The 12335-nt window shown below is 37.6% G+C and overlaps 3 protein-coding genes and 1 pseudogene across 3 annotated transcripts; all 4 read right to left on the reverse strand.

Annotated features, from left to right (window-relative positions):
* Positions 1–2109: 2109 nt before the first annotated feature.
* On the reverse strand, positions 2110–2554 carry LOC120229130 (annotated as a pseudogene).
* Positions 2555–3772: 1218 nt separating this feature from the next.
* On the reverse strand, positions 3773–4066 carry LOC120230140 (keratin-associated protein 21-1-like). The gene has a single exon (XM_039229600.1). It carries the CDS (start codon positions 4064–4066, stop codon positions 3773–3775), a length of 294 nt encoding a protein of 97 aa, XP_039085531.1.
* A 3734-nt stretch (positions 4067–7800) lies between these two features.
* LOC120230148 (keratin-associated protein 21-1-like) lies at positions 7801–8094 on the reverse strand. Its single transcript, XM_039229612.1, has one exon. It carries the CDS (start codon positions 8092–8094, stop codon positions 7801–7803), a length of 294 nt encoding a protein of 97 aa, XP_039085543.1.
* Positions 8095–11581: 3487 nt separating this feature from the next.
* Positions 11582–11875, reverse strand: LOC120230152 (keratin-associated protein 21-1-like). Its single transcript, XM_039229626.1, has one exon. It carries the CDS (start codon positions 11873–11875, stop codon positions 11582–11584), a length of 294 nt encoding a protein of 97 aa, XP_039085557.1.
* Between the last annotated feature and the right edge of the window lie 460 nt (positions 11876–12335).

The raw sequence follows: 12335 nt of genomic DNA on the forward strand, positions 1-12335 counted from the left end.
CTATTTTATCTTTTTACCTCTGAGTATACTGAAGCTCAGAGGAGTTAAATAATATGCCATGATCACACAGTTAATAACTGATAGAGACTGTATTAAAGCACAAGTAGTGTGACTCTGGATCCTCGACCCTTAATCACTATCCACATAATTTTCTTCTTGAGAGTGTAATCATTGGAATGGCCTTGAAGAAATGATATCTTGCAGAGGGAGAATGTGGTTAAATCCAATGTTTCATGCAAGGGTAACATAGATATCAACTTAAGACAAGCTCTAAAGATTTCTGGACATAAACCAATATTGGTATCCCTCTTATTGTTTTCTGTGGAGTTTTATTTTTCTTTTTCAGGCTCATAAACAATACATCCACATTTTAAAACTTTCAAAAAGGTAAGTTTATTCTCAATAACAAGAGGGATGTAGGCAGCGGTCTGCCATTAATTGTTTAATGACCTCTGCTGAAAGTAGGTGGTCTGATTTGCCAATTTCCACGATGTAAATATTCTTAGCATGACTAGTTTCAAATTAACTGGCTTACAAAATTCCTGAAAGTCTATATCATCTTTTAATACTTTAATATATTAACTTTCATGTTTACAACTTTAATCAATATGCCATTTCTTTTGTGAATGGGGTAAGGCAGGTATCCATCTTTTCTTTATCTTAAACTGTTAGCAAGTTGATTGATACCCTTTACTGAATAAACTATCTCAAGTGAAAACTTTGTTACTAAGCACCCTCTGAAGTCTTTAGCACTGGCTATTGTGGTCTTACTTCCTCAGAATGATCTACTTCCTTTACCTTGATAACGGGTGGCCTAACATGGCTTCTCTACTTGACCAAAGTCTTCTCTGGCCAGGAAGAAGACTTTTTTGTGACTTTATAGAACCAGACTATACAATGGGAATGTATCATGAAACACATACATTTTAGAATTTTCCAGTAGACACATTTAAAGAAGAAAAAGAAACAGAAAAAGATGAATTGATTTTATAGCATATTTTATTTAACCTAATATATTCAAAATATTACAACAATATTTAGTCAATATTTTTAATTATTTGATATGGTTTCAATTCTTCTTTATACTAAGTCCTTGAAACCTAGTGTGTACTTTATACACACAATGCATTTGATTTTGGACTAGCCACATTTCAAGTGCTCAATGGCCATTTCCCTCTAGTGGCTACTACCTTGGACAATGCAACTTAAGAGAATCTCAGAATTTCTATATGAGTGTAATACTGATTATAAGTTTTCCAATAGAGGTTACAACTTAAGCAGTAAGATGCCAATTTATTCACTTCCTTTTAAAATTCCTCTTCCTCAAAATTTAATTTCCCTCCCATGTAGCAGACCAATTTCAACTCTTCCTTTATGGCTCTGTTCATGTCATTCTCCTTTAGAGGCAATTTCTTGTCTAGTCCTCCCTTTCTACATTATGACTTATTTTGGTTTCTCCTCTGAGTTCTTCCTCAGCAGACCTATAACACCTATAAACATGCACGCTATAATGTGAAAGCATGATTTACTACTTTGTATCTAAATGAGTATCTTTAATTATTGGAAGGAGAAATTGTGTGTTCTTTGTGCCTCTGTCCCCAGCACCAATCATAACATGTAGCCGGATTTTGGATATTAAAGTTGGTTAAATAACTGAAAGAAAAAATGCCCAACTTTACAATTTAGTACATCTACAATATGCAACAGCTCATCAAAGAAAAAGATTTTGAGTTTCTTCAAGAAGAAGCTTTAAAGCACCAATCGTTTCCTGATTATAAGAAGTAATCACTTTTATTAATGGTATCCATTTCCCCCATTATCTGACCCAATGTCTGAAGCCATATACTCATTTTTCCCAACCTTCTCTAATGAATGGTACACACACACACATGCACGCACCCACTCACGCGTGAACTATCTCTGATTTTATCAACCCTATCTTTTAAAATTTTCATTTCCTCATTTACTCAGGATGAAAATCACAATTATTTTGGGATTTTCTTCATATTATATAAAAGAATATTTTAATTCTTGTGCTTAGGAACTATAAAGACGATACATGATTTGGAAATGAGACTGTATCATATGGCCAAAGAAGAATCATCCTCCCTATGCCTTTTCTTTGGTCTGGTCACTCAGAAATATGTTATCAGCTATGATTGTTGTTGCCTGTCACCTCACATTATTTTTATCTCTGTATTTATCATAACCTACTTTCCTTTCCACATAAATTCAGGACCCCTTTTTTACATACTGATATACCATATCTCTGAGGACTGGTTGGAATACTGATATTCTGCGCCACGTTGTCTTTTGACTGACATCACCCATTTGGTATATTTTGCTTTCCCCTGACCGCCACATCTCACTCATTGCTAGAGAAAATATTGTGACCAGGTTTTCCCCTTCCACCTGTTTCATGATGGGGTCCTGACTCACTCGCCCCAAGGAGCTGCACACAGCTTAGAGATCTTTCAAGAACCAAGCTGCTGACTATTTCAGACTCATGTCTTACAAACTGATGAATCACCTGTAGTACAGGCCTTCAAAACATGGCTTCTATTTGGTTTTCCTACAATTTAGTCTTTGGTCTTCCACGTAACAAAGAACTCGTGGTTTCCTCCCTCCTTCACCAGATGCTCTATATAATTGTTTTTTGACTAAAAGAGTCACAATATTTGCAATTTGAACATATATTAAATGTTACTTTGTGAACACTGTTGTTTGGATATGTAAATGACATTATAATACTTAAAAATGGTATCCCCACATTTTTTTAAATGTCTGTGATGACAAAGGCCATATGGAACAATGAGTAGATTTTCAACCAACTGTAATTATTAGAATTAACTTCTCTTTGTAAGGCTAATTGTATACTTACACAAAGCAGTCAGTCCTCAGCTCTGACTAACAAATGTTCCATCACTGAAAACTGTCCAGCTCTTGAAAGAACCCCTATTTCCTCAATAGTAAAACGCGTTATATGTTGGGCATAGCCTCACTTTAGGGCTGACCTTGATGGGAGATCCATCCTCCTGTTGTGGAATTGGCCATGTTGTTGATAGATTGGCCATCTATCACCTGGGTCTGCTTCAAATTTCTCATTAATCCTGAGAACTCTCTTCCATTCCATTTATCCTTTAAGTACTCAAGCCATACCTCCTTTCCTTTGGCTTCTGTCACAACCTCCTGAAGAGGTGACATGCCACCTCATCCTGCTCCATTACCTCCATTCTAGCTACAGTGTGATTTCCAGGATACAGTTTTGAAATACTGTGTGAGGGCTGAGTATGAAAAATATAAGAAATAGATGCAGAAGACATTATCTCTGATGCACATAAGAGAAGAAATTCTTGTGCTATATCAAGGAAGAGCTCTAGGTTCATGAAACATATTGTCAGCTAGATTTTCAAGAGAGGCCATAACACTTCAAAATAAGGAGTAATTCACAATCAAGAACACAGAGATGTGTTAGAAACAATGAACCATCTTTATTGAGAATAAGGGATTTTCCCAGCTGTGGGATATAAGGATCGTTGCCACAGTCACAAAACAGAATCCAGATTAAGGGAGTAAAGACCAACATTTAGAAAATTGTCAGGCAATACAACACAGCCTCAAGCCATAAAATGCCATCCTACAAATGTTAGCTGGTGTTCAAATCTATGAAGCATGCAATTTTTTGGATAGAGAAATCTTGGGATATGGATCCTTGAATTAGCCCTCTCTTAAGATGTCATTTCAGAAGCAAGTGGGCTGGGACAATGATGTTCTAGCAGCAAGAAGAATAGCATCTTCGATAGAAAAATGGCCGGTAGGTACAGCAACCAGAGCCATAGCCATAGCCACAGCCATATCCGGTGCCATAGCCACAACCATATCTGGTGCCATAGCCACAGCAGGAGCCATATCCACAGCCATATCGGGAGCCATATCCACAACCATAGCCAGTTCCATAGCCACAGCCATAGCCTGTTCCATAAGTGCAGCCGTAATAGGGACCACAGCCACAGCCATAGCCATATCTGCAGCCATAGCCACAGAAGTTGCTGTAGTTGCAACACATGCTGTCAAGAGGCGAGAATTCACACAGGTTGTGAGAGAATGTGGTGAACTGTGTGTCTTCTACTTGCCTTGGACCTTTATATACGGTCAGTAATTGGCAAAGCATGCCATTCACCCCCTGACTTATCCAACAAATATGTAAGCAACTATACTGTGCCAGTGACTGTCAACAATCAATAATGTCTTGGGTAAAGTGAGCTTATTATTTTGGTGACTCCCATTTTATTTAAAGAGCAAGAATTTTTTTAAGTTAATTGATTTATTTTGAGAGATAGAGCATGAGCAGAAGAGAGGCAGAGAGACAGAGAGAGAATCCCAAGCAGGGTCTGCTCTGCCAGCGCAGAGCCCAGTGCAAGACTCCAACTCATGAACCATGAGATCATGATTTGAGCTGAAATCAAGAGTCATATGCTTAACAGACTGAGCCACCCAGGGGCCCCTATTTAAAGAGCAGCATTTTAATTCCCTCTGCCAGAGAATTGTCTCAGTAGAATCATATACTTTACATAAAACTTATTCCAAACTTCACAACCTCCTTTTAATATACTTCCTACAACAAATTTAGAGGGAATTTAGGAAAATTTTGTCCCTCTTGATCTCTCCTCCTTCTCAAAATATCTACCTCTGCCCTTAAGGAAGGAAGCAACACCCAACTCCATTCTGGAATCACTGCAACTTCTTGCCAGGCTTCTTGTACCCAGATACCTACTATAGATACCTACTGGCTCCTTGTGGGAGAAACCAGGGATGATGATAATCTCAGGGCACAGAACAACCCAGAAGAACATTGAAAGATCTAATGTCAAATGTCAATAGTGCTGAGATCCAGAAACTTTGGTTTATAACATTGCATCTATAAATTAAGTTCTTTCTGTATTGGTGTCTAAGTCCAAATATTCCCTTTCTTCTCAATTAAACGAAACATCTGACCTTTCCATCAGCAGATGTGTAGTTTAAAAACAAAGTTGGTTATTGTTTGTTTGTGATATTTTTGGTTATTTTTGTTGACTAGGTCACTATTTTCAGATTCAGGCACAATCCAAAATTTAAATTACTTTCTACTGTAACAATTGTGAAATCTGAGCTGGAAGTAGAAACTCAGGAAATTTTCCTTCTACTCCACATTCATATTTCAACAACAAAGTTATGAGTGCCTTCGACAGAGATTTTTCATAAAGCTGCTGATTTTCTTTTCTGAGAACTTTCATTATTAGACATTTTTCTTTCAGTTACAAATATCTCCCACTGTTTTTTATAATACTGGCCACTAATCTGTTTGATCAGTCTGGTATGTGTCATCACTAACAAGAAGCTTAAGAAAATAGGTCCTATGCAATTATTCTTATTATTCTTTATCTTTTATTTTCTCTCCTTTTCTGTCAGTCTTGAAATTCAAAACGATAAATTCTAATGTACAAGTTCCCTAGAATAGACATGTTAATTTTCAAGCACACACTTTCTGGCCACCATATGCCTGATCCATTGAAATCCACTCCGATATTTATTGCATTATTTCTAGTACATTTCCATTCAGCTCTCTGGATACTGACCTATAACAGCAGAAAAAAATCTATATTTTGTACATCCCTGAATCACAAGTTCTAAGTAGACTGCTTGGCACATAATTTGAAATCCATCTATATTTCCACCAGTAAAAACAGATGCAAGAATATAAAACATGTTCTAACTTTGGTGTGTTCTCATTTCACTTGAGCTGATACATTAAAACAAAACATGTTCTAACATTGGAGTGTTTTCATTTCACTTAAGCTGAAAGTCTCAAATGTTCTTTGACTAAGAGAGTCACAAATTTTACATTTTCAATATGTGTGTTAGTTTACAAAGACATTTTTCCAGAGGTATAAATGATCTTAAATGCTTCATAAATGATCTGTCCTTTACTACATATGTAAATTTTGATACACATGCCTAATTAATGATATTCTAACCTCTTCCAGAAAGTATTCAATGACAAAGAAACATAAATGAAATCATAAGTTAGTTCTTCAATGAACTTAATTGTTGGAATTCCCTTCTCATCTTTATAGGATTTCCCCACCTCATATTTACCCATAGGACAGTCAGTCCCCAGATTTGACTTAAAGATGTTCCATCTGTAAAAACTGTCCAACTCTTGAAAGAAGACCTGTTTCTTCATCAACAGAAAACATTATATCTTGGGCATAGCCTCTCTCCAGGGTTGACCTTGATGACAGAGCTATTTTTCTTGGAATTGGCCATGTTGTGGAGTCTCCAAGCTACAAGTCCTCAGGCTCAGACTTGCGCAGTGACCCTTGTCATGGAGATCAGTCAGTGAGTCACTTTTCACTGCTGGTTGAATTTGAGTCTGAAATCCTTTTTTTTAATAGTAGGATCTGAATGTTAGAATTCTGGAATGGCACATGAGAGAAGGACACTGATATCAGACTCCAACAAACTAGTAGGTTCTCAAACTCAGAATTGGGCTTTTCATCCGATTCTTATATCAGTATCGAGTAAGTCCCTAAATGATACCAATTAAACCCCTAGTCCTTCCTCTTTTCAACTGAAAACTGTGGCAGCGCTAATCATACCCAAAACTTAATGAAATTCTCTTACCCCTTTTTACTTAGTACTGTCTTTTCTAGTCACACTATCAAACTTGGATTGGTTCATTTGACACAAAACATGAAAATACCTCCCTGAACTATCAAATATTTCATCTTCATTGTCTCCCCCAGGAAGCAGTTTTATTCCCCCAATGTCAATTGTCTGTCTAAATTTATCTTAAATAATTCATAAAATATTAACACCTACTAGTATGTAAACACTGTGAGAACAAGAAATTATTCTCCAATTTGATCCTTCCTCTTCAGTGTGTAGGACAGTTCTCTTTCAAAAACATTCAAAACTATTTGTCAATTAAGTGACTTATCAATTTCCTTAAACTCAGTATATGCCAACAAATATATTAGCAAACAATCAAATTCAGATGAAATGATGTCACATTTTTCTTCTAACTTATCCTTTCCTTGGATCCTTATAACTCAGCTGTGGCAGCTTCTGATTTCTCATTACCAACAGAAACTCTTTCTTCCTTTACACTTCTCCTTTAAGCACTCAGGCCACACCTACTGGCATTGGGCTTCTGTCACAACTTCTTGAAGAGGTAACATTCCTCATCATCTTTCCCTTCAGCTCAGTTCTAGGTACAGTGTGACTTCCAGGGCAAAATTTTGAAATACTGTGTGATTTGCACTGAGTTGTGAGGGCCTGAGCATGAGAGATATAAGAAACAGGTGAAGAAGACATTTTCTCTGATGCATGTATGAGAAGAATGCTTGCATTATATCAAGGAAGAGCCCTAGGTTCATGAAAAATATGTCAGCCCAATTTTCAAGAGAAGCCATAAGACCTCAAAAATGGTGTAATTCACAATCAAGAACACAGAGATGTGTTAGAAGCAAAGAACTATTTTTATTGGAAATAAGGGATTTTCACACATATGGGATGTTAAGTGCATTGCCACAGTCACAAAACAGAATCCAGATTAAGGGAGTAAAAACCAACATATGGAAAAGAGTTAGATGATACTACGCAGCCACAAGATGCCATCTTACAAAAGTTAACTGGTGCCCAAATCTTCTACAAAGCATGCAATTTCTTGGATATAGAAGTCTTGGCGTATGGATTCTTGAATAAGCTCTCTCTTAAGCCACCTTATTTAAGAAACAAGTGGGCTTGGACAGTGATGTTCTAGCAGCAAGAAGAATAACATCTTCTATAGGAAAATGGCTGGTAGCCACAGCAGCCAGAACCATAGCCATAACCACATCCATATCCGGTGCCATAGCCACAGCCATATCCGGTGCCATAGCCACAGCAGGAGCCGTATCCACAGCCATATCGGGAGCCATATCCACAGCCATAGCCAGTTCCATAGCCACAGCCATAACCTGTTCCATAACCACAGCCATAATAGGGGCCACATCCACAGCCATAGCCATATCCACAGCCATAGCCACAGGAGTTGCCGTAGTTGCAACACATGTTGTCAAGAGAGAATTCACGTGGGTTGTGAGAGGATGTGGTGAACTGTGTGTCCTCTACTAGACTTGGACCTTTATATACTGTCAGTAATTGACAGATCATGCCATTCATCCCCCTGACTTACCCAACAAATATGTAAGCAACTATGTTGTGCCCGACATTGTCAACAGTCAATAATGCCAAGGGAAATGAGAGCTCATTATTATGGAGATTCCAACTTTATTTAAAGAGCAGCATTTTAATTCATTCTGCCAAAAAAATGTTTGAGGAGAATCATGTGCTCTATTTAAAACTAAAATCCATGTTTACAATGTCCTATGATTTAATATATCTTATATATGAAGGCTGAGGGGAATTTAGGAAAGTTTTGTCCTTCTTGATCTCTCTACACTCCTAAAATGTATACCTCTGCCCATAAGGTAATAAATACTTCAGTTCCTTTCTGGAATCATTGCAACATCCTGCCTGGCCTCTGGCATCCAGAGACCTACTGCACATACCTACTGTCTCCATGTGGTAGAAGCTAGGAATGATGCCCATTTCAGGGCACAGAAAAGCCCTCAACAACATTGAAACACCTCATGTCAAATGTCAATAGTGCTGAGATCTAGAAACCTTGTTTTGTCACCTTGCATCTATAAATTAACCTCTCTCTTGACTTTTGTCTAAGTCCAAATATTCCCTCTCTTCTCAACTAAACTAAACATCCAACCTCTCCATCTCCAGACATACAGTGGGGGGGGGNTCAACTCAACTAAACATCCACCCTCTCCATCACAAGACCTACAGTGGGGGGGAAAAGGTGTTTTGTTTGTTTGTGATGTTTCTGTTTATTTTCATTGTTTAGGTCACTGCATTCAGATTCAGGCAGAATCCAAAATTTAAATTACTTTTCACTGTAACAACTATGAAATCCTAACTGGAAAGGAATACAAATTCATTGTCATCTCTTCTACTCCACACTCAAATTTCAACACCAAGAAATGAATGTCATCCAGTCCTTTATTGAATGCCTTCCACCGGGATTTTAGTAGAGTCGCTGATTTCCTTTTTTGAGAACTTTCATTATTAGATATTTTTCTTCAACTGAGAATACTTCCTACTATTTTTTATCTGATCACTCAATACCTAACCTATTTCATTTCTAAGAAGCTGAAAACATATATATGGCCTTACAAACGTTCTTTACCTTTAATTTTTCTACTTTTCCATGATTCCTGAAATTCAAAACAATAAATTCTAATGCGTGAGTTCCCTAGAGTAGACATGATACTTTTTAAACACTCACTTACTGGTCACAATGCCCATGAATTCTTGAAAAACACTTCCTACCTTTATTTTATTATTTCTAATATACTTCCATTCAGATCTCGGGATAATGATGTGTAATGGCAGAAAAAATAATATTGTGCATCTTTGAATCATCGGTAAGTTCTAAGCATGGTGCCTGGCACATAGTTTTAATTCCATCAATATTTCTGCCAATAACAAACAGACTCATTAAAACAAAAACATGCTCAAACTTTAGTATCACTTAGAATCTATAAGAATATGGATATATGTCATAATCTCAATTCATTCAAGCTGAAAGTCCCAAATGATCATTGCTAAGAGAGTCACAAATTTCACCTTTTGAAGAGATGTGTTCATCTTCAAAGTCATTTTTCCAAATATACAAATCACCCCATATGCCTAATAAATAATAAACCCTCTACTATAAATAGAAATGATGATACACATGCCTAATTAATACTATTCTGCCCTCTTTCAGGTAGTCTTCAATGCAAAGGAACATAATGAAATCGTAAGTTAGATGCTCAACAAATTGTAATCATTGGAATTGACTTCTCCTGTTCATAGAATTTTCTCACCTCTGATTTACCCAGAGCACAGTCAGTCCCCAGAAATGACTTACAGATGCTCCTTCTGTGAAAATTGTCCAGATCTTAAGGGAACACCTCTTTCCTCATAAGTAAGATAGTCTCGCTCCAGGGCTGACCTTGATGGCAGGGCCATGTTCCTTGGAAGTGGCCAAGTTGTGGAGTCTCCAAACTTCAGGAAACTCGGACTAGGACTTTGTGCAATGGCCCTGGTCATGGAGATGAGACAGTGAGTCTTTCATTCTGTTGGTTGAAATTGTGCCTGAAAAGACATTTTTTTGTACGATCTAAATGTTAGAGGTCTGGAAAGGTATAGGAGAGAAGGACACTGAAATCAGAATTCAACAAAATAGTAAGCCCTCAAACTCAGAAAATCAACTGGAACTATTAATCTCATTCTATCTCTGCCCCATCAGAGAGCCGATTTAAGGCACTAGTTATTGCTCTTTCGCACTAAAAGTTGTGGCACTACTGATCATACCCAAAACTTAATGAATTCCTCTTTCTCCTTTACACTTATAACTGTCCTTTCTAGTATTTCCTGATACTCACATCAGCTCATTTGACACAAATGTCAAAATACCTCCTTGAGCTAACTCTTCAATACTCCAATCTGTACTCTTCTCAAGGATGCTGTTTTATTCCCTCCATAGGAATTATCTCTCTAAATTTATCTGAATTAATTCTTAATTTTTTTATTAACCTACTAGAATGGAAACACTCTGAGAGCAAGAAATTCACCTAGAACTTTCCTACTATGCCTTCAGCGTATAAGACAGTTCCCTTTCAAAAGATTCCAAATGAATTAATTGACTTAAATCAATTTCCTCAACTCAATGTATGCCAACAAATGTATTTGCACTTCCATCAAAATGCAGATGATAAAATACCACATTTTTCTTTTGCTTCTTTTTCTAAGTTTTTTATATCTCCACCGAGGCAGCTTCCAACTTTTCATTAATCCCTGAAAGTCTCTCTTCTATTCCACCCTTGAAGCACTCACACCACACCTCCTCCCCCTTGGGCTCGTGTCACAATTTCCTGAAGAGGTGTCTTAACTCCTCTTCTTATACCTCAAGCCTCCAGCTCTATTCTAGACATGGTGTGATTTCAAGGACATAGCTTTACACAGTGTTGCAGTGTTATGGATATGAGAAATAGATGAAGAAGATATTATCTCTGATGCTTGTATTATATCTAGGAAGAACCCCAGGTTCGTGAAACATATTGTTGCCTGATCTTCAAGAGAAGCCATAACACCTCAATAAAGAAATCATTCACAAGCAAGAACACAGAGATGTGTTAGAAGGAATGAAACATTTTTATTGAGAATAAGGGATTTGCCTAACAGTGGGAATTTAGGACTGTTGTCACAGTCTCAAAACAGAATCCAGATTAAGGGAGTAAAGATTAACATTTGGAAAATAGTCAGTTGATACACGTAGCCTCCAACCACAATATGCCTTTATACAAATGTTAACTGGAGGTCAAAACTTCCTTAAACATGCAAGTTTTTGGATATAGAAATCTTGGAGTGTGGATCACTGAATCAGCCATCTCTTAAGGTGTGCAATATCAGAAGCAAAAGTGGCTTTGACATTGATGTTCTAGCAGCAAGAAGAATAACATCTTCTATAGAAAAATGGCCGGTAGCCACAGCAGCCATATCCAGTGCCATAGCCACAGCCATATCTGGTACCATAGCCACAGCCATATCCGGTGCCATAGCCACAGCAGGGGCCGTATCCACAGCCATATCGGGAGCCATATCCACAACCATAGCCAGTTCCATAGCCACAGCCATAGCCTGTTCCATAACCACAGCCATAATAGGGGCCACATCCACCGCCATAGCCATATCCACAGCCATAGCCACAGGAGTTGCCGTAGTTGCAACACATGTTGTCAAGAGATGAGAATTCACGGGGGTTGCAAGAGGATGAGGTGAACTGTGTGTCTTCTACTTGCTTTGGACCTTTATATACTGTCAGTAATTGGCAAAGCATGCCATTCACCCCCTGACTTACCCGACAAATATGTAAGCAGCTCTGGTATGACAATCACTGTCAACAACCAATAAATGTCTTGAGAAAACGTGAATTCATTCTATTGGAGTCTCCAGTTTTATTTAAAGAACAGCATTTTAATTTGCTCTGCCAAAGAATTGTCTCACTAGAATCACGTGCCATACATAAAGCTGATACCCAACTTCACAACTTACCATTATTTAATATACCTTATATATCATGGTTGAGGGAAGTTTAGGAAAATTTTGTCCTCTTGATCTCTCTGCTTTCCTAAAATATCTACTTCTCCTTGTAGGAAAGAAAATGACTCAATTTGCTTGCTAGGTTCCTTGAA

The sequence above is a fragment of the Hyaena hyaena genome, unplaced genomic scaffold (genome assembly GCF_003009895.1).
Source record: "Hyaena hyaena isolate Hyena2069 unplaced genomic scaffold, ASM300989v1 scaffold_2, whole genome shotgun sequence".
Lineage (NCBI taxonomy): Eukaryota > Metazoa > Chordata > Mammalia > Carnivora > Hyaenidae > Hyaena > Hyaena hyaena.